The following is a 27191-nucleotide window of genomic DNA, read 5'->3' on the forward strand; positions in this document are numbered from 1 at the left end:
TAGAAAATTTTTGGCTTCAAATGAGCTTAATACTTGTGAAGTTATCAACTCGCTCAATAAAACAAGGCTCGAAGACATAAATAGCTGATCAGAGGCGAATTAGTTGCGATGGAAGGTAAATTTAACATTACTGAAACTTATCTAAAGTTTTTGGAGGAAGATAGTGAGATGACCATGCCTATCGCGGCAATTGAAGCATTGGTTATGATGTTAAAGGTCAAGAATCCTAGTACATCTGCAGAAATGATCAATTCAGTAAAGTCTTCAACACGGGAACTGACTACATCTATTCCAAGCTCCATATCGCTTACGGCTGGTTGTGATATTTTTATGAGATTTGTGCTTAAGAATACTGATTTATATGGTGATTGGGAAAGCTGTAAGCAGCATTTAATAGAAAATGGACAGCTATTCGTTTCAAGAGCGAAGAAATCCCGTGACAAAATAGCGAAGATTGGTTTAGATTTCATTACTGATGACGATATTATCTTGGTTCATGGATTTTCCAGAGTTGTGTACTTCTTGCTAAGCCATGCAGCAGATAAGTTAATTAGGTTTAGGTGTGTTGTAACGGAGGCTAGACCCACACAGCAAGGTAAGCAGATGTACAGTATGTTACAAAAGAAGGGGATTCCAGTAAAGATGCTTGTAGATAGTGCAGTTGGGTCTATCATCCACAAGATCGACAAAGTTTTCGTTGGAGCTGAAGGTGTCGCCGAATCTGGCGGTATTATCAATTTAGTTGGAACGTATTCAGTGGGAGTTTTGGCTAAAAATGCTAGAAAGCCATTCTACGTTGTTAGTGAATCGCACAAGTTTGTTCGTATGTTCCCCTTATCCCCTGATGATTTGCCAATGGAGAGAGACCCTCTAGACTTCAGCCAGAACGATACATCTGAACTACTCTCCAGCCCTTCCATCGACTACACCTCCCATGAAAACATTACAGCATTGATCACTGATCTCGGTGTCCTAACTCCTAGTGCAGTTTCTGAAGAACTGATCAAGATGTGGTACGATTAAACTACTTGCACATAGCAAAGGTTATGTAAAATGTATATTATGATTTAATACTTTGCGTATAATTAATAACGGCTATATAAGCTTTTTCAAGTAGTCCGTAGCGTCCTCCAGAGGTTTCAGTGGTTCACGAGCCTCCTCAGTGATGATTTCGGCCATAAAACTATCAATAGTGTCCTCTTTCCATGCAAATTCTTGGCTCTGTTCGTCTTCTGCAATCCGATGCGCCAACAACGAGCCACCCAACCGGTTCTGATTAGCCTCACTAGAGCTCTTAACAGACATTGTCACGACTTGGGCCTTAGGAGCCGTCCCATTCGACCCACTCGAACCAGTTCTAGCGCTCATATCATCCTGTCTCCTCTGTTGTTGCTGGTGGCTTTGATCTATGTATTTGAAGTACGGCCTCATCTGCGCCACGCTTTCGACCGGAAGCAAATACAATTCTCCGTCATGCATTAATCCAACGTATTGTCCGTCATTCTGAACACCAACTCCCCTCAAGGTCTGAACCTCTACATCATTCCATTCCTCCTTGGCACGATCTGTATTAAAGAAATATTCCGTATTGAGAGGAATATCCATCTCCAGTAGAGAACTCTTTTCCTTGTAACGAACTTCTTTGACTGGGGGATGATCTATTAGCCTTCTACCTAGTTTTTTTGGCTTATTAGCATATTGTAAAACGTGAAGTGGACATGGACCGTGGACTAAATTGACTGCAATTTCCTCTACAACTGGGTCATCACTTGAATCATTTGCAGGATTACCGTATGGATGTTCTATAACATTATCGTTGACCGTATTCTCTTGTACATCATCTTTAAATTCCTCTACAACAAATAGATTCTTCTCCATAGCTTCAAGAAGCACACTATTACTCTAAACGACGCTTCTTTAATAGGTTGATACTATCATTCTTGTAATATGGATGAGAAGGTTTAAAGCGTATTTCTTTTTTAGTTGAAAAATTCTACAAAGGGCATCGATGAGATGAGCTTATTACTTACATACCTTCATAAGTCAAGAAAGAGCTATCTCAGTGTGAAATGGCCATGGATGATGATGATGGGCTTATGCTCGTAAACTTTTCAACAAGTGTTGACAACAATGCAAGTTCTTCTAAACAAATAAAGGTGACAGGAGGTAAATGGAAAGACCGTCGAAAGTTAAAATTAAAGCTTGAAGGCCGAGAAAGGCGGAACAAGAGGCCTTTAGATGTTAAAGAAGATCAAATTGAGGTATCTGGTGGTTTTGCAACCAAAAAACCTCATTTAGAGGACACTCTGGCTAAAGAGAAATCTGTTAAGAGCCAACCCATTCAGATAAATTCTCAAATAGTCTCCTCACTTTTTACTTCCAACAGACAGATCAATACATCAGTGAACAGCAATGAGCGCGATGGGTCGGCAGAAGTGAATCCTTCGAACGCGCCTATGATGCGGGACTCATTTGAAGCTCTTGGCATTAGCTTGCCGTTGGTAAGCCATCTAAAAAATGTGCTAAAGGTGGAAAAGCCAATGAAGATCCAAATGCTGGCTATTCCGGAGCTGCTAAAAGCCAATAATGACTTGTTTATTCATGCTCAGACGGGTTCTGGTAAGACTTTGGCTTTTATGCTGCCGATTCTGCAGACGATCCTTTCTATGGAGGAACGCATAGACAGGAAGAGTGGTTGTTTTGCGATGATTATTGCACCTACCAGAGAGTTGGCGCAGCAGATGTTTGCCGTTGCTAGTCCCTTGATGCAGTTTTGCCACTATCTGGTGCCTTGCTTGCTTATTGGTGGTGAGAGAAAGAAGTCAGAGAAAGCGAGGCTTAGAAAGGGCTGTAACTTCATCATAGGGACACCAGGTCGTATCTTGGACCATCTACAGAACACCAAGAGTATCCGTCGCGATCTAGCACTGTCATTGCGGTACCTGGTGCTTGACGAAGGTGACAAGCTGATGGAATTGGGTTTCGAGAAGACCATTAATGAGATCCTAGATATTATTCACGATGTACCTTGTGACAACTCGCGATTCGCAAAGTTGCCTACCAGAATTACCCATGTCCTCTGTAGTGCGACAAGAAAAGGTCATGTCAATAAGCTCGGCAACATTGTGCTAAAAGACCATAAGGTCATCAGCAGTGGTCAACTACTTGAGGAAATGAGCACCGCGCCAGACCAGCTGCTACAGCATATAACGGTGGTACCACCCAAGCTAAGACTCGTCACGCTAGCAGGGTTATTGAATAATCTCACCGTCAAATATCAGCGCAAAACCTGTCGCACAATAATATTTCTATCCTGTTCCGATAGCGTTGACTTTCACTACGAAGCTTTCTCTGCAAGCGGCCGTTTTGCTAGCTTGGCTGGTGACACTGTCCGAAAACTTACGCGAGGCAATGATCTATTTCCGTCCTTTGCCGATGATGCTGATCCCAACGTAATAATGTACAAGCTGCATGGTTCTCTTTCACAGCAAACTCGTACAGCTACTCTGAAACATTTCTCCACCGATAATGACACTACAAACGGTAATCATCTTATCCTGTTCTGTACTGACGTGGCCTCCAGAGGCTTGGATCTACCCAGCTTGAGCACAGTTATAGAATTGGATCCACCCTTCGCTGTAGAGGACCATTTACACAGAGTAGGAAGAACAGCCAGAGCCGGTGTCAGTGGTCAGGCATTCCTGTTCTTACTACCTGGCGAAGAGGAGGGCTACATGGATTACATAAAGCCCCTCCACCCAAGGGGTTGGAAATTACTTCACTACGATACCGACATTCTCCATCCTGCCTTCCAAGGCACAAGGGTCCAGCGAACTGACAGAAGGTCCGTGGCCGACCCCGCTATTATTACCAACTGGGACAGTAACGCCACTACGTGGCATCTAAATATAGAAAGAAGAGCCTTAGACGATCCCGTATTTAAGCAGCAGGCAACCAAGGCCTACACAAGCCATCTGAGAGCTTACACAACTCATATCTCGAAGGAAAAGGTTTATTTCAACCTAAAATACCTTCATTTAGGCCACATTGCGAAATCCTTCGCACTAAGAGAAAGACCTAAGGCCATGTCATCACTCCAACCCATTGACCAAGCCTCAGCCTCGAAGTTACCCAAAGAAGACACCAGATCTAAGATGATGCGCATAGCTCGTAATACAGTGAAGCAGAGCTCTTTCGAGTTTAATTACTAAATATACTCGCCTGACGCCACGTGAATGTCACGTGCGAGCCACTTCCCCGTAGTATTTTTTGTTGAACTTCTTCCCCGCTTGTTATCGTACACGGAATTCGGGGTAGTTTGGCGATTTATGGTATAACGGATGTTGCTCTCCACTTTGAACCCAACAGCATAGTAGGCGTGATGTGTATCTCTGTTATTGAAACATGTATTGTTATTTAGAAAATGCAGCAGGGATATAGGGCATGCAGCACAGAATGTTTATTTATATAAATAAATTGAAAAGAGTTCAGTTAACATTGGCTCTGACTTTATACTATTGAGTTAATTATTTAGAATGAGGTATAATGGTTGTATAAGAGAGAGGAGGTGATTTAGAAATAGGAGGGAAATAATGACTAAGAGAATTCCTGTGGAGGAAAAGATGAATCGGAAGCCAATTTCGAGGGCATGCAGGTTTTGTCATATAAAGCACTTGCAATGCGATGTTGGCAGACCATGCCAGAATTGTGTGAAGAGGAACTTTGGAGACTCGTGCCGGGATAATGTGCGAAAGCCCAGGAAGGTGAATAGCAAAGCTCGCGACAGTTTCGCAGTGTGCAAGAGTAGGTCACACGATACGTACAGTACGACTGAAACTGTCAAGCTTGAGTCACTAGCTAGGGCGCAATCGGAGGGGCTGATACAGGAGCCGATCCTAACGAATATCAGTAATATTTCTAATCTTAGCAGTGAGCCGGAAGGGCATAAGAAGGTTTTATCGCCTCGTGAAACGCCTCTGTATGAGGCGGATCTCACCCAGCTTGACAATTGTTGGGCCATGAGTGATTATGCGAAATTGAATGAGATCCTGGGCATGTCCTGCTCATCTGATGAAGATTTGGGATCCGCTAAGAGTCCCGGGGAGTTTAATAAGATCACAGGGCCGATCGAGATCCCTCAGCCGGTGAAACCGTCCGATTTGCTGGAAGACCATGGCGATGGGAAGAAGTTGGACAGCGGAAGCCATCTGACTAGTGAGATGACGCCCCTTTCGATTGCACCTTCACAGCAGTCGACCAGTAATGACCTGAAGCCGCCAAGCCTGGGCTGCCTCAGTCCCTACACATTCAGAAAAATAATCAAAACTCCGGAGGACCTGTACAATTACCAAGAAAACATAGTGCCGCACGACTACCGGCAGGCTTACCGGGAATTGCTAGACCTGCTACGACTAAGGTTCCTAGAGAATGAGCATGAAGACAGTAAACTGGGCCAAAAAAAGTTACAAATGATCGCCTACTCCATAAAGCAATATTACACTCCAATATTTGTAACACTATCTTCGAACCTAGTGGAAAGCGACCTGCGGATGCAGGAAATAGCACTACAGCGCAGTTTGCTAGAGTATGAGGACATGGCTAAAATGCTAAACAGTGTTCCAATATGCATTTGGAGAAGATCTGGGGAATTGTGCTATGTGAGCAACGGATTTACGTCTTTGACGGGCTTTTCCCAAAAGGAAATGTTATCGCGAAGGAGGTTTATAGTGGAATACTTCGACGATGACAGCATAGTCGAGTACTTCAGGATATTTAATGAGCATTTGGCGTTCTCCACAAAGGAAACACCGAGAACTATTTCAGGAGGCCAATCGGTATTCAGTAACTGTAACCTTGTATTACCAAACGGATCGTATATGAAATGTGCATGTATTTGGACCATTAAACGTGACACGTTCAATCTTCCAATGCTAATTACAGGGCAGTTCCTGCCAATTCTTGACGACCAGAGTTAATGGCCTCTTTAATGACGACTAATGAAAGAAAGAGCACAAGTTTGTTTCATTAATAATGATAATTTTTTAAATCTTTTCATGGTGCTACTGTAGAACGGGGCACATGCAAGACATGTCATTTTATAAACCTGCAATGATTTCTTCTATGTCAACTGTTCCTTTATTCACTTGAATTCTGGAAGAGAAATCAGTAGTAGTTGCATTCTTGCCCGAGTCATCATCATGTGGCACGTCTTGTGAAGGTATGTACTTGGGCTTCTCAAATTGCTGCTTGTCCTTGTCATAATCCCAAACTTTGCTGCTTAGCATTGCGGCCTTTGAAGCCTTCTCCGCTGCAATCCTCTTTTTGAGCTCTTTTAGCTCCGTGCGGTCATTTAGTTCTTCTTCGCTAATAAATCCGTTCATATCAAGGTCCTCATCATCTGTCTCATTGTCGCTGCCTCTATCGGACCTAAAAGATCTATTCTCCACATTTACCTGTTTAAAATGTGCCTTACCATCGCTGCCTATTGTCAAGTCCAACAAAACTTTATCGCTTCTGCCATTACGTTGTTTTTCAAGCTTTTCCCATTTCTTCAAATTCCTCTGCTGCCTCTTCAGCATCAACGCCTTTTCGTATGCAGAACCCCAGAGGTTATTGTCGTTGCTCATACTGAAATCACTTGCATTGTCTATAATCGTCATTCTTTCGGCACCAGTATCTTGGAAGTTTAGCAGCGTTTCCAATCTCTGTTGGGCGGCCGCTAGCTCTTCGTCAATTTCCTGGCCACCGCCCGCTGCTTGCTTTGTGTTTGCGACATCATTATCCATTTGCAGGACCTGCTTTCGTTTTTCCTCCCGTTCCTTAGCCCTCTCTACGTAGTCGAAGATCTTCTGTTGTTCATTGAACATGTTAGCACCTTTGGCATTGCTTAGTTTAAAGACATTAGATTTCTTTTTGGTACCCTGAGAACTCTCTTGACGCTTAGGAAGAAGGTTCTCCCTCTCGCTTTGTAGTAGTGCAACCAACTCTTTACGTTCTTCAGGGGAGAGTAGTTCAGTCCCACAGAACGTGCAACTGTCCAGGTGCAACCCTTCTTTAAAACATATAATCTTCCCGCATGATAAACAATTTGGCGCCATTTCGAAAAGTGGGTGTATTCGGGCTTGGCAATTGCAGAGATAAGCTGCTGGGTTCGTATTATGGGAAGCTTGAACTTCTAGAGTCTTTAATACTTCATCAATTTCTCCTAAAGACTGCAGTTTAATGTCTTGTTTCTTCGGCTTATCCACGACGGAATGCGAAGCCGGCTTTAGAAGCTCCTCACTGGGGCGAGTATGCCTAATCTTAGCAGGAGTAGGTTGTACGGCAACCTTCTCCTCATTTTTAATCATATCGTCAGTTTTGGCTAACGGGCTAGAACGTTTAACATTGGCCGAAGAAGCAACAGCAGCTGCTTGAGACAGCAATTCATTAAACTTAAAGATAAAATCAAACGACAGATCGCTATGGCCCAAGATATTAAGGAATTCTTGAGCAATTAACTCGGTATTTTCACCCGCTTGCGATAGAATGTTGTTACACATATCTTTGATTGAACTGGAATCCAACGGAAGTATATCCGGAACATTCCTTAATGCGAACTCAATAGCCTGTTCCTTAGTCATTTTTTAAGGTTTTATTTTATACATATGAAGTGTATACGTCAAATTCTTGTTCAGTGCCTGAGCTTGTTAAAGGTTTTTTTTCGTTTTGAGTACTATGTAGAATTTAGGTCATCGGCCCAGTAGTAAGAACAATAACTGGAAGACCAGAAGGTTTGGTATTATTGGTTGATTCAGATGGACAATGGGAGCCAGGCGTTGATAAATGAAGTAGAGCAACTTTTAAGCAGAATAAATGATTATTTTAACGAAGACAGTGTCTCTTTAGCTAAGAAGTATGTTTTACAGGAGAATAATAATGGTTTTACGCTGTTAACGAATAATGAGGCTGATAAAAATGGGAATATTAAGAATGTACGGGAATCTAGAGGTGATGCAATTATCAAGGGAAGAATAGCATCTGGAATTAGAAAAGATTTTTACTTGAATTGGATTATTCGGAATTACAAGTGTTTGCATACCCATCCGGATTGTGATATTTGCTTGGTAACTGATGAGTCAAGTGGCTCCAAGCTTATGCAGATTGACAAATACGGTTTGATCCTACGTCCTGTTTCAATATCGAAGAGTGAGTTGCGGTTGGTCAGAAGCATGGGCAAGCTGGATCCGATTGCACTTCAGCACTGGAAATACTGGGAATTAATGTTTTCAAATGGGAAAGTGATAGATGAACTTCCTAATACGATCAACTGGAATGGAATTGAATACAAATGGCACGAGGGATTATACGTTGCGTCGATTTCGCAGAAGATCACCAGGAATTATGCCCAATATTGCAGGTACTTCAGCAGACTGGGCTACTGCACTAACATAACATGCAAGTTCTCACATGATCGAATGTACTTGGGTCTATGTGATGTTACGAGCTCCACAGATGAGGTGCCTGCAGCACACGAATGTAGTTTGCAGCATAGACCGAACGAATACAACCTGCAGCACTGCACAAACTTTCTTTTCGGCAAATGCAAGTTTCAGCTGGGCGCAGAAGTGGCACTAAAAAGCTCTGGAAGCATAATAGAAGCCTGCAAGTATTCTCACACCGGGACTGCCAACAAATTGTATCCTATCTGCAGAGCATTTGCTCATACATCGTACTGTTTCAGAGGTTTCAAATGCAAGTTTTTGCACATAAAAGCATGCCCGGACTACTATTCCACTGCTATATGCTTTTTAGAAACCTGCAAACTGGCCCACAGCCTTGCTCCCGAATCACTAAGAGACAATATGATTCATTTTGACGGTATACCATCTCAAGATTACCTACTTCCACCGTGGAATGAAGGTCTGGGCTCTCCTCCAGAACAATGGCACGGTCTCCAACTAGATAGTGAGGACCATGGCCTAATTACGTTGGCTACGAACAACAGTCACAATCTCTCGCCAATGTCAGCGGCTGGATCATATATGTCTACTGACGAGTCTGCACTCTCAGACGAAGAAACAGGATCTGAATTCATCAATGACGACTTTATAAGATTCTAATAAAAATAATCGATTTATATAATACATTATAATACACTACCAGCTTTAGAATCGGCTTATACTCGTCGAAGCTGTACTACATTACCATTAACCGTCCTCTAAGACAACCCTAACCAATTTTTATACGTGATTTCTAGCCGGGTAACACTTTTAACATGTATAAAAAGATCGCTGAGAATTTTTATTCCTTGCAATTTTAATGTTTCTTAATAAACCATCATCAGTAGTGGTTAATACTATCTCAAGATAATATTAATTACATTCAATAGAAACCTATATCACCATTATCCTGGTCTTCAAGGTTGTATGCTGTATCTCTACACAGGGATATTGTATGTGGCCGAAGTTAATACTGGATTAGGGTAATAGTGATTGATTTTAACCCATAGCTGAGTGGATTTTGACCAGCCCCAAACAAGCTGGCTACAATATCCATTTCGTTTCCGGTTTCTTAGATCATAATCTACTATGAAAGGGTCCAAACGTGGTATAGCTAAGGCTATGCTGCCTTGGAAGATGCATGTTATTTATTGGCTACTTAATCGTCGCCTAGGTTGAATATCCTGTGTGCCCCCTTCCATGATAGGACATCACATAAAGCTACTCTTTCTATATATTGCTTGTCTTGTTCGAATGTTTTATTGTACAATATTTGATTAGTATACTATTATGCTATTTACAGGTAGCGTACAAAGTTACATGCTCATTGAGAACCAAATCACGGTCTCATGCTTGGTTTGAAGGCGGTTGGCCACTATTTTCACTATTAGCTTTCTCCCTCTGCGCTAACTCCCACTTGATACGCTCAGCAGCCCTGTAAATTTTGCTCTGTAGATAGAAAGATCCACCTTTGCTTACATCATTGGCCTCAAAGAGGTACTTGAACCTTTCTTCGACCTTTTCCAGCTTCATATCTTTATCTTTGTCAATGTTTAGGATTTTGCAACCTTCGTCAAGAGTAATACCCCCGTATTCCACGTTGGAAGCTGAGTTTTGCGATTTTCCAGCTGCTGTTGAAGTTGCTCCTTGTTTAACCATTTGGCTTGCAGCTTGTTTGTAGGCTTCTGTAAAAGCACGACCGAACACACGAGCGCCTGTAAAGACGACTTGAACTAAAATTCTGTGAGCCATACTATATTAATGATATAATTAGGTTTAAACGTCCGAGTGAAGCGATGATAATGGAGTTTATACAAGTGGATGTATATTCGTGTAAATAGATATAGTCTTAGTACTATTCAAAAAATTTTGTAGATCACAACAGACGGGAGCCTTAACATATCTCTTGATGGTCTATATAAGTAAGAATGCAAACATAATCTCATTACTATAACCTGCTAATGTCAGTGTGGCTATTTAATTACTTATTCTTTTCGTGATGTATAAGCGTCATCCAATGCAGTCATAAATGTCAGGCTGGTCAAGTAGGCTTTACTTTACGCTTATAGTCGGCGAAAGAAAGCTTCTTCTTGGTATTTTGTGGGTTAGATGAGTTGTTAATTGCCGACGCAGATGTGATGGTAGTGCTAATCGAACCTGTTACAACTGCTGCTGCTGCATTCAGAGCAGCAGATGCTGTTAGTGCAGACGTTGCGTTTAAAACAGATCTGGATAGGATTTGATCAGTCTTTTCGGCTGTAATTGTTGGCTCGGACAACTCGGCAGATAGTTGTTTAACATCTGGAGAGTTGATAGTTGACTGTGTTATAGGAACTTGGAGTTCTACGGGTATGGCTAACGCATCCAGGTTGCGTACTTCCTTCTCATTAAAATCGAACGGGCTTATTAACTTCTTTTGTTCGCTATTCTTCGACGAGTTATTATTTCCCTTGTGCTTCTCCCAGAGCCTATATTTGTAAGGTTTAAAGTCTACTGGACCGGAAGTTTGTGGAGATACCGAGGGGGGAACTGATAAATCTCTAGGTTTCCCCGATTTGTCTGTTGAGTTATCATAGATGGCTTTGGCTTTATCCTGAGCCTCTAGATGTGCTAATTTAGCATTGTTGAACTTCAACAAAACTTCATGAGCCCTAGCTGAATTAGTGATTGCTTCATGAGCAAGAGATGACAATATTGGTGTCTGTCTCCTGTCTTGCGACTTGCTTTTTTGTAGAATTTCGTTGATTTTGTATCTATTATTCATCTTCGACTTCATGGACTTGCACAATGACTGGGTATACTTCTTGACTTTAGCTAGACTGCAATCCTTGCTATTTTCACATGCGCAGTCACACATCCCAGTCAAGGTTTCAACGGAGTGTATAAGTAAATATTTCTCCGGGTCGTTAACCGAAGCAACACTAGCACCGTTTATTAACATCCACATGGGGTGATGCAAATCCCATCCCCATTTGATATGCAACTCTTCGCCCTTTGCTATATCACGTGTGGCTCGTAGAACAAACCGTATGGAATTCTCATCTGATTGACCTGGTGTGCTCTGTAACTTTATTGTAGCGAGTTCGACGTTAGGATTACAAGAACGTCGTAGACACCTTGTAGAGTTACCACTAATACGAGCATCAATGTATATCGGCCAATTAGGGTGGAAAATCACTTTAGGAAACGGCGTCCCAAGTGATCTGTAGCTGTTCCTTGGATCTTCTAGGTACTTTTTTTGAAAGTCTACTTCGCCAAGAAACTCATCTATCAAAGCCCCTTTAGTGCAGGACTGTTGGATATAAACACCCAACTTGCAGTAACCCGGAAAAACTCGAGAATTAGTGACGTCTCCATATGCTTTTATCTCAGTTGGAATAGGTTTAAATGCTTTCTTGTTGTACGGAATCACCCAATCGTCATCACTGTGTGCATTAATAAACAGTGATGCATATTTATCTTTGAAATCATAATTTTCTAACGGTAGGTAAACGGCAGCGTGTGCTTCTTTGGCATTCATATAGTATTGTTTTATAATCGGCTCAGCTGCTGGCGCAGTTGTCCAATTCGAAACAGGCGTAGAAACGTTATCCACGCCTTCATTAGATGAAATATTTCCTGAAGTTACCTGGTCTCTTGAAGAGCTGCGGTCCTCTGGTTGACCGCTACGCTTCCGCCTCTTATTAGCTTTTATTCTTTCCTGTTGTTTCCGCTTTGCTGATTTTACATCGAGCTCTCTTGGCCGACATGGTTTACATAAAAAATCATCGGGAGCGGCGCTTTCATCTTCAATACCATAACAAGTTGCATGTTGCCACCTATAACAGTGATCACACTGTATCGTGAATCCGTCATCTCCATCATAACCACATATACAAGTAATTATCCCGTCATCTGGATCCACAATATACGACTTAGGTACAGGCCACTCATCCTTGTTCTCATCGGCAGAGTTTTCGTTTGTATCTTCGTTTGACTCTTCTTTGGTCTCTTCTTTGGTTTCTTCTTTGGTCTCTTCTTTGGTCTCTTCTTCAGACCCGTCTTTAGATTCTTCTTTAGCTTCTTCTTTAGCTTCTTCTTTCGGTTCTTTAGACTGTTCTTTGGAGTCATCCTTCGTATGCTCTTTCTCCACACTTTCCACCTGCTGTGGAGACTCACGCTTAGGCTGTACTGTATCCTTTGATTCGTGCGCACTCTTGAGAGGTAGTGGGACAACTGCGGCCGCGGCCAACGCAGCAGCAGCTACTCTGCCTTTGCTAGATGCACCAGTTACACTGCCTGTTCGTGAACTTTTTTTTGAACTATAATCAGCAGATGGCATTAGTGGGTACTCCAGTAATGCGGCCGTCGCGGGTCCTGGCGAGGCATGCGGATTTCTTCGAAGAGGATTTCTTGACACAAGTGTCTCCGTACGTTCCATCATACTAGGCACAGGTTTTTCCTCTTCTACGACAGACTGCTCCGAAACAGATGACTGGCCATCCTCCATTAATGTGGTTGTAGTAGAAACAGCCGTCGTTATACTAGCCTTTTGCGCCTCGGACTGTGGCTTAGTTTGTGTCTTACTTTGCTGTCCCGCTTGGCTATTACTCTGAGAAAACATGAGCAGCGTTGACGCATCTTCCAGCAGCGACTGTTCTTCAAGTTGATACTCGACAGCACTATTATTCTCAACCGGCATCCTATACCCTCCAAATACCTAGTCTAAACTTTCACTGCTTTTAACGTAGCCAACAATCGCTTATTTTGTTTTGTTTTTTTTCCTCTTATTTAAACAAGCAATTAAAGCTTTAAACTTATCAACCACGTTTTCAAGATCACCTATAATTCTTAGCTGCTAACTCTTTAAAACTTTTGAATTGAAGTGATAGTGACTTTTTATAAGTACAACCAACAAAAAATTAACGTATTTTGATTAATATCCTTGGTATTGTTGATCAACTTTTATTTAAATTTTTGTATTATTACTTAAATCAAAATCAAAAATGTTGCAAACAACAACTAAATTCTTGGATCAAGCGGTTTAATAAAACCTATATTTACAATTACTATTATAGCGGTGTCGTAATTTGCTTTCTCTTGTCGGGTAAATAGCGGGTACATCGTTTTTGTTTATGCAGTGGCGTTGGGTATTTGTATTCCAGCGTATAGATGTTTAAAAATAAACTCGTACACAATGACAGTAGTTACAGCATTGCGGCCAGAGTACGAGATTGGCTGCTAAACGTGGAAAGTTTGTCAATCTAGGGCTACTAGTGATCATCACTCTCCTAAATACGACCAAGGGTTATCGTAAAGAGCGCAAATGACTACTTTGTTATGTTGGATATCGAATATAACGGTTAAAAAGCGGCTAGAGCGGCTTCGTTTGCATTTGCTATAATTTACGGTTGTATTATTCCCGGAGTGGGAACTACTAGCAAATAGCGGAAGGCCATTGTGCTCACTCGCCACAATATGCCACATGTCTGACGCTCAGGGATTTAAAATCTATACGAATGTAGCGGATCGGGTTTACAGGAATGTGATTATAAATCGTTCAAACGCTATATCATGATAAACGAGACCTAGAATCCGTTAGAATTAGCGTGTATATAGTACGGTTATTAAGAGTAAATATATGACGTATGCTAATAAGCCGAATATTAAACGTCATGCTGGTTCTCGGAGTCGTATGATTCAGGAACAGATTGCTGGCTTGGCAGGTTTCGAACGTCAGGAGTGATGGTTTTGCGATTCAAATTTGGTAGATACAGCCAATTGTTGATCACGCTGGATGTGTGCAAGTCGGGGTATGAGGGTGTATGAACGAGCTAATTGATACTAAATGAAGCAAATTATATGGCGGTCTTATCTTGTGTGTGGAGATGAAGGTGTAATGTGTATTGGTGCGGCTATATACGTACGACAGTTAAAAATAATACCCGTTAGGAGGGCAGTATTTTAAGAGTAACGTATTAAATAATAATAATAAAGATATAATGATACTAAAGGAAAGAGATTTAAAGAAGGAGAGTAAAGAAATTATCGACAGTTATCCTAATCAGAAACTTAACCCATCTTCAAAACTATGATTTGGGGTTGGCTCATGGCAAACTTGTGCCGGCGGTAATATATCATGCTGAGGAATTGTCGTAGGTTCCATTATGAAATCACGAGGTATTTGATTGTGAGAGTCGTTCGATGCATCATCAATTGACATTTCATCAATTGCTCTGCAACTTTGACGGTTTGGACCATGGATATAGTTCCTTGCCGGTGGTTCCACAGTAGCCTTCTGGTTAGCGCCGCTGGCATTGCCATGGTTAATAACATTTTTGTACATCAGGATAAAACTGTCATCCTCGTCTTCGTCTTCAGCATCGTCTTCGTCGTCGTCATCATCATCGTCGTCATCATCATCCCCGTCGTCGACGTCGTCGTTACCTTCGTCGTCGTTAACGCCGCGCTCATCCAGCTCTATGTTTTCTGTCGTGCCAAATATATCATCGTATAGTGGTTGCTCTTCCTCCAGTGGGGGTGGCTCTTGATATAAGTCTATATTCGCCGAGAGCTCTTTATCTTCTGGGCAAGGGACTGTCGATTCAGTAAAGACAGCTCCGATCCCGCCATTTCCTCTGCCGTTGAGATTGAAGTTAGTAGCGTTTAGTTCCGAGTGAGAAATTATAGTATTGCTGTTACTGCTGTTACTGTTATGCTGATTATGGTGCCGATTTTGCTGCTGCTGAGCTTGCTGTTGTAGATGGCGCTGGTGGTGACTGTTGTAGTTTATGTTACTACTGTTGGCGTTGTTACTACTGCTATTATTGTTGTTGCTGTTGTTAGAACGAATTTTGTCGCTTGAACTCTCTTTGAGGAACTCCTGGAAGCTCAATTGTGGTTCTTCCTTATTGAAACTTAATAAATTTGCCAAGGTGCGTTTAATTGGAATTGGATGGGCCAATGACTCAACGCAGTTTTCATCATTAGTATCACGCTTCCTATTAACATTACTAATGTTGTTGATGTTTTTGTTGGTATTATTAGCATTTGTATTAGTGATGGTGGCTGCAGTAGTGGTGGTGGCTGCAGTAGTAATATTGACAACACTAGGTTTGTTACTTGCACTGGTAGTAATGTTGATATTACTGTTGTTGCTGCTACTGTTATTCGGATTGCCATTAGTGTTACAGTTACCACTATTGGTTTCATTAAATATCAGGCGGCGATGCTGTATCCCAGATGTGGACATAATCCCTGCAAACATCAGAGCTGAGTGAGAAGCTGTCAGAGATGTCTGTTTTCCCTCGTGTACGATTGTGCCGGAGAAATATGGCATCTGGCACAAGTCTTCAACAGTGGCTCTATCATCCGGATTCCAAACCAAACAAGCTCTAACTACATCACATAGTGACTCCAATTGTGGGTTGCACATTACCCAAGAAATATCCTTGCCTTCCACGTATGGAAATTTTAGATTTAGCCGTGAGGCTAAATGTTCTGCTTGCAGCCAAGCGCCACCGTGCGGAACATAGCCCGATATTTTGGATTCATGGCAGGGATGTGGTGTTCCTAACAATTCTAATATTTTCCAAATTTGATCCATCTCATCAGCACCCGGGAATAACGGCTTGAACGTTGCCACCTCTACAGCAACACAACCAAAAGCCCAGATATCTAGAGGCCTTGAGTACGATCCCTGACGTAATAATATTTCTGGTGATCTGTACCAGCGCGTAGAAACATAGGCTGTATATGGGGACTTGTTGGTCACATGACGAGCCAAACCATAATCTGCGATTTTCACAACGTAATTATCGGCGTAATGACCTGCACTAATCCAATCCTTGTTGTAATAACGATTTGCTGGGGAGATTAAAATATTTTCAGGCTTAATATCACGATGATAAAAGTTATGTGCATGGATGTGCCTGATTCCGGAAAGTATTTGCGATAAAACCGACCTTAGGGTAGGAAGAGAAAATACACGTCTTTTGCGACATTTAATCAACTGATAGATGTTCTGTTCCATACACTCCATGACGATGTGGAGCTGGTACAACGAATCGTCAATAAATAACTCGTAAATCTGCACCAAGTGAGCGTGAGCAGGAATCTGTAAAATAAACTTGATCTCGCGGACGCGCGTGTAGTCGTTCAAGGTCGGCAACCTGGTCATCATGGTCTTGATGGCAACAAGGCCCTTGTTCTTGTTGTTCCAGTTCTCCTCCCGAATAGTAGGGATGATTGATTGGTCCATCAACGTCCCTTCCTTGCCATTGATCTGGGAAATCTCAAACTGCGCCTTCGCCAACGTGACAGACCCAAATGACCCATTCCCCAACTCTTGAATCAACTTGTACCGACCTTCCACCGGCTTCAACGGGATATAAAAGGGTGGATTGTTGACGTCTGGAGGGATTCCCATAGCCTCTACCTGCTCCCTATGCCCTTTCTTTGAGTAGTACTTCATGATCTGATGCTTCTCCAACCTGCGTTGCTAGTACTGCTTAATGTCGCTAAGTTGCCTACTTGTCTGCGTTCGTCCCCAATCTCTTTTAAAATAAAAAGTATCCGTCTCGCTATAACCCTAGCTCCTACAATATCTGCTCTTTATATATCTCATAAGGCCTTCACCTCGCCCAGTAATAGATATCTTGTGTTTGTGGGGGGGTGTGTGCCGACACACACTCAATAGCCGCCGACGACAAGATCACCAATAATCTTTCCCAAAAGGGTAAAAATGCGTGGGTTTTCTTCACAATTACCACAAAAGTAGAAATGGGTGATCCTGCCTGCTTTTTAGCGGTGTTTTCAGATGCCGACACATTCCCTTTAGAAATGTGTCGACAGTAAGCGCCCTGGCGGTCACGTTACGAATATTTTATGTTTTTTTCTTAGTTTGTTATTTTTTGTATATTACCAAGATCCGAATGAATTACCCGATATACGATCTGAATAGATCGGAATTACTATATTGAATCGGCGCGGTCCTATTGCGCGAGTAGATTGTTTGTTCCTACATATAAATTTCCTACCGTACAAAAATACACAATCGGCATACGCAAGAGCGCCTTAATGTCCGCTAACGTTGCCACGGGATACGTAGTGTTTTAGCGATCAAACTTTGAGATTGTTGCTAGAGGCAGTTACACAAATGTAGATCAATTAAAGGAGGGAATTTTTTGTTTCAACAGGTTTCTTTTTTCCGATGGGACAGAGAAAAGCTCCTGAGGATGTTTTTCATGACATAATTCGTCTGTGTAGGGAGATGAGGTCATCCCGGCGCTAGATTCGTCGGGAACTGGAGGAGAAAAGCAGAACACGTATACATAGGCTATAAAAAGCTGGCAAAAGAGTAGCACTAAGAGAGGTTTCCGGACATTAAGTATATCGGATAAACAGCGATAAAAATATTGCTAGATAGGGTACCGAGTGATATCATACGATAATTATGGCAGGACGAAAAAAATGGACCGGAAAATTAAAAAAGAATAATGACGACAGTGATCACGCCCGTCAAAACGCTGACGGGGCTGCAGTTCCCAAAGTGGAACTGTCGCCCTCGTCGTCGACGGTAGAGTCCGAGTCAGAACTGGTTCCACCGAGCAGAGTTAGCAACCTGGATCTGCCGAGCTTTAAGACCCAGCACGAGCGCGCGGGCGCTGCGGCACGTGGGCAGCGGCGGCAGCTGATCGAGCAGGACGCGATAAGCACTATCCGCGAGCACAACACCGTGATGATGGACGACGTGGACGGCGCAGTCTCCGACGCCGGCAGTGGGTCGCTGAGAGGGGCTGAGAAGGACGCCGTTGACCATGATATCACCTCCGACGAGGAACCGCCTGTCCAGCACGAGGAGCACACAGACCACTTTCGGAAGTTCGTGCGAAGTGCTACTCGCGATCTGGACGAAAAGGACTCCGGGAAAGGGACCGGCTTTCTGGAGCGGTTCATTTCGCTTACCGGAGGGGGGATGGTACCGGCGGCTAATCAGGAGAGGTCTAGAACAGATGACTTTGAATCAGAGGCAGGGAAAGCTGAGGTAGCAGCTGAGATTGAAGCAACTGCAAAACAAATTGTTCAGGCACATCATATGGGCAGGGAGCAGATTTCTGAGGAGACGTACTCGGTCAGTGATGCTGCAGATGCACCCCTTTTTACTCCAATGCCTCAGCATTATGATGACGAGTATAACGCTTCATGTGGAGAGGATAATAATTCTGGTAATACTTATGTTGACCCACCTAGTCAAGTGCGTGGCGGTGTGCTCGGTTCTCTATTGCAACTTTACCAGGGCGAAAAACGTGACCGGTATTCGAAGAGTAGCGACAATCTCTCTTCTGACAGCTACAGCTTACCAAACTTCAAGTCGAAGCGACCAAAGGGAAGCAAGCTTCCATATTCTGCGAAGCTGAAACGTAAAAACAATAGGGCGGAAGCTCGGATCACAGTTCACATTGCGGCATTATTGCAGCGCCATAGGTTTTTATTACGTCTTTGTAAGGCGCTAATGATGTACGGCGCTCCCACACATCGATTGGAGGAGTACATGGTGATGACATCTCGTGTGCTAGAAATTGATGGTCAATTTTTGTATATGCCCGGTTGCATGGTGGTTTCTTTTGGTGATACCATTACGAGGACATCCGATGTGCAGCTTGTGAGATGTACACAGGGCTTGAATTTGTGGAAGCTCCATCAAGTTCACGCAATTTACAAGCAAGTTGTACATGATATCATTAGTGTGGAGGATGCGAACTTGGCAATTGATACCATTATGTCGGACAAGAACCTTTACCCGGCTTGGTTCTGTGTGCTACTGTACGGGTTCTGCTCTAGTATGATTACGCCCTATGCGTTTGGCGGAGACTGGATCAATCTGCTAGTGTCTTTCGGAATAGGGTGTTGCGTGGGAACGCTGCAATTCATAGTTGCACCAAGATGGAACGTGTACTCTAACGTTTTTGAGATCAGTGCGTCCATTGTTGTTAGTTTCTGTGCTAGAGCACTGGGATCCATACCTGGAGCCAATATCTGTTTTGGTTCTACGGTACAAGGGTCGCTGGCACTGATTTTGCCGGGTTACATGATTTTGTGTGGTTCTTTGGAGCTACAGAGCAGAAATCTTGTTGCAGGATCAGTTCGGATGTTCTATGCAATAATCTATTCTCTTTTCCTTGGCTTTGGTATCACCCTGGGTGCAGCGCTCTTTGGGTGGATCTACAAAGACGCCACAAACGAGACGACGTGCGCCAAGAACATCTCTCCGTGGTACCGTTTCATCTTTGTGCCAGCCACTACACTAGGGCTGTCATTGGTGAACCAGGCTCGTTGGACGCAAGTACCAATGATGATCTTTATCTCCTGTTGTGGCTACGTCGTCACGTTCTGGGCTGGCCAGCACTTCTCTGGATCCACAGAATTTACGGCTTCGATGGGCGCGTTTGTCATAGGAATTATGGGCAACCTCTACTCAAGGATTTGGAAAGGACTCGCAATGACTGCTATGTTACCAGGTATCCTAGTGCAAGTTCCATCCGGTATTGCGTCCAAGAGTACACTTTTGTCAAGTATTGAAAGTGCAAATAATATTGTTTCCAATAAAACCAATGTTCTGACAGATAACAGAAGCATGCGCTCATCCTTATCTTTTGGTGTTACTATGATTCAAGTCACCATTGGTATTTCAGTGGGACTTTTTGCATCTACATTGTTTGTCTATCCCTTTGGGAAGAAGAGAACTGGTTTATTTACCTTGTAGAATACCAGCAAAAAATTATATATTTGCAGATCGCATGGACCTTATTAAAGTCTTATAATATAATATGACGCAATAGTCTTACAAAGCAGGTACGTAGTCTTCCATGTCATCAAATTAATAAGTTCTTGATTCTAGACTCAATAACTTCGTACACAGTGATGGTTGATATTTCTAAATTTTTTTTCTTTTAACATTTTTAGTATGAAAAATTTTTGGCAACGCGATGAGATGAGACAGATACATCGCATTTGTTAAGGTTCCACAAGTTTGTAAATTAAGTCTCTGCTTAGTAGGATTTAGGTTTACGAATGTCTTCATTACAGGACCAACTTTCCCAAGTTGCTGCTAACAATGCAACTGTTGCATTCGATCGAAAAAGGAGACAGAAACTTCACACTGCTTCACTAATCTATAATCCCAAGACCGCTGCCACTCAGGATTATGACTTAATATTCGAAGACGCATCTTTAGCTTTAGAAGAGTTAATACAGCAAGATTCTAGGTTTCAGGTTTTTACTCGTTCGTTGTTTAATTCCTCTTCTGTTTCTATTGACAGGAGTCAGCAAACTGCTGAGCAGGTTAAAGCTTTGGATAATGCCATAAATGCGTATTTAATGCTTGTGTCTTCTAAGTGGCATCTCACTCCTACTATTCGTGCTACTGAATGGATTGTTCGTCGTTTTCAAGTTCATATTCACAATGCCGAGATGCTTCTACTGTCTACAATCAACTATTACCAGACGCCTATATTCAAGCGGATTTTGAACATTATTAAATTACCTCCATTGTTCAGCCCATTTTCGAACTTTATGAAAGCGAATGAAAATTCTCCAAGTAATTTGACTATTATTAAACTATTCAACGACATGGATTTCCTTAAGTTGTATACGAACTACCTCTCGAAGGTCATCAAACAGAAGGTTTCATACACAAGCCAGTTGTTGTTCACGTCATGTTCTTTCATCAACTTAATTGCTTACAACATAGGAAATGAGGAAAAACTAAAACAATTGGTTCCGATTCTACTGGAAGTTTGTGCAAAATTATTAGGGTCAAGTTCCGTTGAATGTCATGCCGCTGCACATACTGTTTTAGTTGTCTTGGCAACTGCATTACCATTAAAAAGACAAATAATTCTTGCCGCTTGCGAGACCATTGCCAGCGCTGTTGCAGAAGATGGTGCCACTAGGAGAAGCGCACTAATTACTATTTGTAAACTACTTCAAACGCTAAAGGGCGAAGGTAATGTGGACCATTTCCCAGATCATTTATACAGAGTGATTGATTCCAAGTTTTCTATGGAGTATACTCTAGAGTTCTTGGGTAAGAAGGAGACACCAGCAGAAATTTTTGCAACTTCCTACCTTCGTTCTATCACTAGATATGATCATTCAAAGTTAACTTCAATCGTATCAGTTTTAAAGCTAGTGGAACTTGAAAAGTACCAACTAAGGTTGCTAATAACTGATCTCGTATACTTGTCAGAAGTTTTGGAAGATAAGTCTAAATTGATTGGGACGTTTGAATACCTTGTTTCTATAGACGAAGGTTTGGTTTTGAAATGTCTAGAATCATTAAATTTAACTGGTGAAATATTTGAAGTTAGACTAACGACATCTCTATTTTCCGTGGAGAATTTTGAAGCATCCAAAAGTGAAGATCTTTTGAAGAAACTACAAGCTGGCAATACCACGGGCAGCTCTGCAGTTCAACCCTTCAAGGAATTCCTGAATAAGAACTCCGATTATATATACACTAAGACCGTGTCGTTATTGGGTCTAGAAGATGAAAAGTTTTCCAAATTGCTTTCACTGTTTATTAATGCTATCGGTAAGAAATACCAACCAGGGCTTTTCCTCTCATCTTTCTTTACTACTTTAGAAGGTAGAATTACGTTTCTATTGAGAACTATAGTCTCGCCTTCCTCACCAGCCGCTCTGCGTCTAATTTCGTTGCATAATCTGTCGAAAATAATAAGTTCTATTGGATCAGATTCAAATCTCTTCACATTAGTTCCAATTTTGACTGTCGCATTGACTGATGTTTCAAAAAATGTCAGAGAAGCAGCTAAAAAAGTTCTTCAACAGATTTCTAAAAGGCAATACACTAAGCGTTTCTTCATGGCTGAAAAGATCTACGGTGATGGATTATCTATTCCAATGCTTAGTCCAAAAGATAGTGAGTTGTGGTTGAATAATCTATTGGACGAATACCTGGTTGAGAGTTATGATATTTCTCAACTATTAGTTCCAAAGAAAAATGAAAAGATCTATTTATTATTTTGGGTTAACCAGGCTTTATTCATTCCCTTACCGTTACCAAAAATGACCATTTTAAAGTACCTAACCAAGCATTCGTCATATTCAGCTAGTTATTCTCAACTCTTTGAACCTATGTTGTCAAACTACTTAAAGGATAGGGCACAATGGGAAGTTAAATGTGCTCAAAACAAGACCAATTTTAAGCAATTTGAGACAGAATTGGTTTCTTTGGTGACAGAAAAGGAGAAAAACCAAGTAGTTATCAATTTTGTGTTGGAATGTCTAAAGTGCCCTCATGAGCAGCTTGCAACTTTGATGGCGAACCGGTTGCTCAACATATTTTCGACTTTAAAGCATTCAGTACAGCTACAGATAGTAGAAAGCATTGTAAACACTACGTCAGAGCTGGAATTGTCATACGATTCAATTGACACGTTGCAAAACTTGCCATTGTCTGTTGAATTATTTGTTTCCATTTTAAATCAAAATAAGATTGCCGACGAGACTACAACTGATTTAACTAAGAGGAGAAGAAGAAGATCTTCAAGCAGTCATAAAGCTGTGCTTCAAAATGAAGAAGTTTCACATATTGCTGAAGTCCATCTAAGAAAGCTAACTATAATTCTGGAGGCATTGGATAGAATGCGGATTACGGGCTCAGAAGAACTTTTTACGACCTTGTTCACAATTCTTTCAGATTTAGAGACATTGGACCAAGACGGCGGTCTTCCTGTTCTATATGCTCAGGAGACATTGGCCTCATGTATGCTAAACAGCATTGAAACCATGAAAGCCAATTCAAAGATAACAAGTTTGAAGTCGATTCGTGCTGACATCCTTGTAACCGCTATTAGGGCTTCTCCATCCCCGCAGTTACAAAATAAGTTACTTTTAGTTATTGGTGCACTAGCAACGCTAAACCCTGAAGTTGTTCTGCATTCAATTATGCCAATTTTCACTTTTATGGGTGCTCATTCTATCCGCCAGGATGACGAATTCTCAACTTTAGTTGTAGAAAAGACTATCAAAACTGTTGTACCTGCTCTTTTAGAATCGGGCTCATCTACTCTATCTGATGAACTCGAATTTCTTCTAATAAGTTTTACAACTGCCTTTTCTCATGTTCCTAAGCATAGAAGGGTAAGACTCTACACCACGTTAGTCCAGACTCTAGGTCCTGAGAATGCAATTTCTCCATTTTTGTTCCTCATTGCGCAGAGCTATTCAAACAGCATCAATCACTTTAGCATAGCAGATGCTAAGAGCACTCTAGAATTCTCTAAGAAATTCCTCTCCAATTTCAGTGTTATTGATCAACTAAATGGTCTTTCTAAATTATTTGAACTATTAAGGCTCTTATCAGATATCAGTAGCACCGAGGGTGTTAAACAACCATATCGAACATTATTTTCTAATGGTGTTTTGAACTTCACCAGTTCTGAGCTGTTTAATTTGAAGAAAAATGCTTTTGATTATATTGATAACTTAGTTTCGGAGGAGAGTGTAGATTACCATAATTCCAATGGTACCTTAAAATTGAGGATCTTAAGTGCATTAACTGATCCACAATCGGGAGCAGCTTTTATTTCAGCCATAATTGCCAGGTTTGGTGCTTTATTGAATGCTATCTTGGAATTTATTAATAATGTCGAAAGCATATGCCAAACTGGAAACAGCTCTATTTCAGACGCAGAGGGTTCATTTACGGAAGCTGAATCTGAAGATAGAGTTGCTGAAATAAATGAAGTTTTGTTCAGCTTGTTAAGCCATGTCTTGGACCTATTACCAACCAATGAATTTGTTCAATCTGTTAGTCCGCTACTCAATAAGGGAAATAGTGAAGCAATCAGACATCACTTGATCCTGGCAATAGGTTCCAAGTTTGATTTAGAGCCTATCCAGTCTGCTGCTGATGCAGAAAGCGTGATCTCTATGCTTTTCGGTATAACTACAGGAGAAAACGAATCACCTTCCATTATCCAAGTTGCGCTGAATACTGTATCAATTTTGATAACCAAATTTGGATCCCAAATATCTTCCACGTTATTAACTGAGTCTTTGAAGGTTGGTGTTCAGCATTTATCATCCGAGAGAATGGACATCATCATTTCTGCACTCTCTGTTCTCACCAATACCGTCCATATTTTGGGTGTTAAATCCATTGCTTTCTATCCAAAGATTGTTCCACGTTCTCTAGAGATCTTTGCATCAGTCCAAGATACTGAAGACGAATTGAAAGAGCAAACTCAATTATCTGTGTTGCTGATGTTTGCAGCAATGATCAAGCGTATGCCAAGTTTCCTATTATCTAATTTACTTGATGTTTTCAAAGTGGTATTCTTTGCTGATGATGTCCAAGACTCCATTAGGTTGTATGTTATCTCACTTATTGTCCAGCATATTGACTTGAAAGAAGTTATTAAAACCTTGCATAAGGTTTGGATCTTACACGTCTGTAAGACCGAAGACTCCGTTGCAGTCTCTATGTTTTTAAGTACGCTAGAGTCCACGGTGGAGGCCATTGACAAAAAGTCGGCTGCAAACCAGGCTCCAAACTTCTTCAAGCTCTCTCTGGCCTTATTTGAGTACAGAGCTATCAGCTCCTTTGATAATAACACCATAAGCCGTATTGAAGCCACCACTCATGAAGTCGTGGTTGCATACGTTCTCAAACTAAACGACAAGGTATTCAGGCAACTCTTTGCTCTCACAGCCAGATGGGCTTTTGATGGTGAATGTGTGACAAATACAACCATCACGAAGGTGGAACGTCTCGTGGCTTTCTACAAATTCTACAACAAGCTACAAGACAACTTGAAATCAATCATCACTTCATACTTCAACTACTTACTCGAACCAACCAACAACCTTCTAAAGGACTTCATCAGTGGAACCATCCAAGATACCAACTTACGCAGATTAGTCCTCATTTCTCTCAACTCTTCCTTTAAATATGACAGAGACGAGTATTGGAGGTCCTCTACAAGATTCGAGCTCATCTCCACTTCCCTTGTCAATCAAATTGCAAACATTCCAGATGTTATCGGCAAGTACCTTGTTAAGGCAATCACTGCGCTAGCAGTCAACAACTCTGAGATCCCAGAGCATAATAAAATCATTAATGGTCTATTGATCCAACACATGAAATCTGATTGTCAAACAAAACAGAAGTTGTGGGCCGTAAAATCAATCAAGTTGATCTACGCCAAGGTCGGTGAAAAATGGCTTGTCCTACTACCTCAGTTGGTTCCAATAATTGCTGAATTATTGGAAGACGATGACGAACAAGTCGAACAAGAGGTTAGAACGGGCCTAGTTAAGGTTGTAGAAAACGTTCTAGGGGAACCGTTCGATAGATACCTAAATTAGGAGACATTTAGATGTAAAATATAGAATTTTAAAGTAATAGAAGAAGATTTACTGTAGTTTATCTGTTTTCATGTTTGTTGTTAATTTGAACCTTACATATGTATACGCTTTTTTTAAACGTTTTAAGGATTTAGTACCAACATCAAAGCTAACAACATAACACATCATATAACAGTTGGTCTGTTTATAGGTTCTATAACGGTGTTCAATACTGCTATATTAGCTACTTTTCCTATAAGCTAAGTTATTGACGTTAACAAAAGATGTCCTCTTTACCTAGATCAATACAAGATCTAAGAGACATTGGTACAACTTCTAAAGTACCAATGGTGATTAAAAGGTTGTTTAAATCACCACGGAATTTGGATTTCGAAACAGCAATGTGGGAAATGATAAATCTTATATTTAAACCTCGTAAAGCGTTTAGATCCTCATATTATAGACGTCAAATTAAGCATCGACTATCACGAGATGATCCATCGTTTTTTATTTTACAGATAATTCTGTTAAGTGTGAGTTCTACGGTTTGGTCAATTCAATATGGGCATTCTTTTATGGAGTTTGTGCGTATTATGCTCAATATGATTGTTGTGGACTTCTTCTTATTTGGGTTTGCTATGGCTACAATGTTCTGGATTGTGCTAAATAGGTCTAATTTTAAATTCAAGTCTGCCAAACAATCTCAAGTTGAATGGGCTTATTGCTTTGATGTACATTGCGATGCATTCCTGATAATTCTTGTGCTACTTTACTTTCTGCAGTTCTTCCTGCAACCTTTAATAAACTTGCACAAATGGATAGGTTTGTTTGTTGGTAATACACTCTACTGCGGCGCTATTGGGCACTACTTTGTCCTTACATTCTACGGTTACAGTCAAATGACATTTGTTCGGAATGTAAACTTTATTTTACTCCCTACTGTGGTAATAGCAGTAGTGTACTTAATTAGCCTATTTGGCATCGATTTATCGACCTATTTGAGTTTCTACAGGTACCAAAAGTAGCGGAATAGCGATTAAGAAACTGCTAGGGCTGTTAATTATGATAAGGTTTAAGTTCAGGAGATCTTAAATGGGTAAAGCTGTCGTTTGTGCCATAATTTGGAAAAGTACTTTATGTTACTAATGAAAGCAAGCGATATATCTACGAATTATCTTTTGAAAACTTTCCAATTGTGAAATTTAAAGGCCATTAATACCTTAGTGAGCCCTTCTAGTAAGTAATACGCACAGTCAAGTCAAGAATTCCCCTTTTTTGTGGGTACGCTGTTCAAGATAAACATTCTACAACACCAGCCAATGTTGCAAAAGTATTACTTACTGAGCAGACAATTTTTAT

General features: G+C 41.3%; 12 protein-coding genes and 1 non-coding gene across 13 annotated transcripts; 8 read left to right on the forward strand and 5 right to left on the reverse strand.

Annotated features, from left to right (window-relative positions):
* Window positions 1-108: 108 nt before the first annotated feature.
* On the forward strand, window positions 109-1023 carry GCN3 (translation initiation factor eIF2B subunit alpha; the record flags this gene model as incomplete). Its single annotated transcript, XM_018130856.1, has 1 exon — window positions 109-1023. The coding sequence occupies one exon, from the start codon at window positions 109-111 to the stop codon at window positions 1021-1023; it is 915 nt and encodes a 304-aa protein (XP_017986345.1).
* Window positions 1024-1095: 72 nt separating this feature from the next.
* RPC37 (DNA-directed RNA polymerase III subunit C37) lies at window positions 1096-1878 on the reverse strand (the record flags this gene model as incomplete). The annotated part of the gene is made up of 1 exon (XM_018130857.1): window positions 1096-1878. The coding sequence occupies one exon, from the start codon at window positions 1876-1878 to the stop codon at window positions 1096-1098; it is 783 nt and encodes a 260-aa protein (XP_017986346.1).
* A 191-nt stretch (window positions 1879-2069) lies between these two features.
* DBP7 (putative ATP-dependent RNA helicase) lies at window positions 2070-4211 on the forward strand (the record flags this gene model as incomplete). The annotated part of the gene is made up of 1 exon (XM_018130858.1): window positions 2070-4211. The coding sequence occupies one exon, from the start codon at window positions 2070-2072 to the stop codon at window positions 4209-4211; it is 2142 nt and encodes a 713-aa protein (XP_017986347.1).
* Window positions 4212-4592: 381 nt separating this feature from the next.
* On the forward strand, window positions 4593-5975 carry GSM1 (Gsm1p; the record flags this gene model as incomplete). Its single annotated transcript, XM_018130859.1, has 1 exon — window positions 4593-5975. One exon carries the CDS (start codon window positions 4593-4595, stop codon window positions 5973-5975), a length of 1383 nt encoding a protein of 460 aa, XP_017986348.1.
* Window positions 5976-6095: 120 nt separating this feature from the next.
* Window positions 6096-7622, reverse strand: RQT4 (Rqt4p; the record flags this gene model as incomplete). Its single annotated transcript, XM_018130860.1, has 1 exon — window positions 6096-7622. The coding sequence occupies one exon, from the start codon at window positions 7620-7622 to the stop codon at window positions 6096-6098; it is 1527 nt and encodes a 508-aa protein (XP_017986349.1).
* Window positions 7623-7796: 174 nt separating this feature from the next.
* On the forward strand, window positions 7797-9101 carry AW171_hschr21181 (HBR453Wp; the record flags this gene model as incomplete). The annotated part of the gene is made up of 1 exon (XM_018130861.1): window positions 7797-9101. The coding sequence occupies one exon, from the start codon at window positions 7797-7799 to the stop codon at window positions 9099-9101; it is 1305 nt and encodes a 434-aa protein (XP_017986350.1).
* A 216-nt stretch (window positions 9102-9317) lies between these two features.
* On the forward strand, window positions 9318-9572 carry AW171_hschr21182. Its single transcript, XR_001930077.1, has one exon. It is a non-coding gene; the product is annotated as an HBRSNR37 (small nuclear RNA).
* Window positions 9573-9827: 255 nt separating this feature from the next.
* On the reverse strand, window positions 9828-10232 carry PAM16 (import motor complex subunit PAM16; the record flags this gene model as incomplete). Its single annotated transcript, XM_018130862.1, has 1 exon — window positions 9828-10232. One exon carries the CDS (start codon window positions 10230-10232, stop codon window positions 9828-9830), a length of 405 nt encoding a protein of 134 aa, XP_017986351.1.
* Window positions 10233-10521: 289 nt separating this feature from the next.
* On the reverse strand, window positions 10522-13161 carry AW171_hschr21184 (HBR455Cp; the record flags this gene model as incomplete). The annotated part of the gene is made up of 1 exon (XM_018130863.1): window positions 10522-13161. The coding sequence occupies one exon, from the start codon at window positions 13159-13161 to the stop codon at window positions 10522-10524; it is 2640 nt and encodes an 879-aa protein (XP_017986352.1).
* A 1362-nt stretch (window positions 13162-14523) lies between these two features.
* On the reverse strand, window positions 14524-16932 carry IME2 (protein kinase IME2; the record flags this gene model as incomplete). The annotated part of the gene is made up of 1 exon (XM_018130864.1): window positions 14524-16932. One exon carries the CDS (start codon window positions 16930-16932, stop codon window positions 14524-14526), a length of 2409 nt encoding a protein of 802 aa, XP_017986353.1.
* A 981-nt stretch (window positions 16933-17913) lies between these two features.
* Window positions 17914-20223, forward strand: PRM10 (pheromone-regulated protein PRM10; the record flags this gene model as incomplete). Its single annotated transcript, XM_018130865.1, has 1 exon — window positions 17914-20223. The coding sequence occupies one exon, from the start codon at window positions 17914-17916 to the stop codon at window positions 20221-20223; it is 2310 nt and encodes a 769-aa protein (XP_017986354.1).
* Window positions 20224-20531: 308 nt separating this feature from the next.
* UTP10 (snoRNA-binding rRNA-processing protein UTP10) lies at window positions 20532-25853 on the forward strand (the record flags this gene model as incomplete). The annotated part of the gene is made up of 1 exon (XM_018130866.1): window positions 20532-25853. The coding sequence occupies one exon, from the start codon at window positions 20532-20534 to the stop codon at window positions 25851-25853; it is 5322 nt and encodes a 1773-aa protein (XP_017986355.1).
* A 263-nt stretch (window positions 25854-26116) lies between these two features.
* On the forward strand, window positions 26117-26857 carry GMH1 (Gmh1p; the record flags this gene model as incomplete). The annotated part of the gene is made up of 1 exon (XM_018130867.1): window positions 26117-26857. One exon carries the CDS (start codon window positions 26117-26119, stop codon window positions 26855-26857), a length of 741 nt encoding a protein of 246 aa, XP_017986356.1.
* Between the last annotated feature and the right edge of the window lie 334 nt (window positions 26858-27191).

Source organism: Eremothecium sinecaudum, chromosome II (assembly GCF_001548555.1).
Source record: "Eremothecium sinecaudum strain ATCC 58844 chromosome II, complete sequence".
In the NCBI taxonomy this organism is placed as follows: domain Eukaryota; kingdom Fungi; phylum Ascomycota; class Saccharomycetes; order Saccharomycetales; family Saccharomycetaceae; genus Eremothecium; species Eremothecium sinecaudum.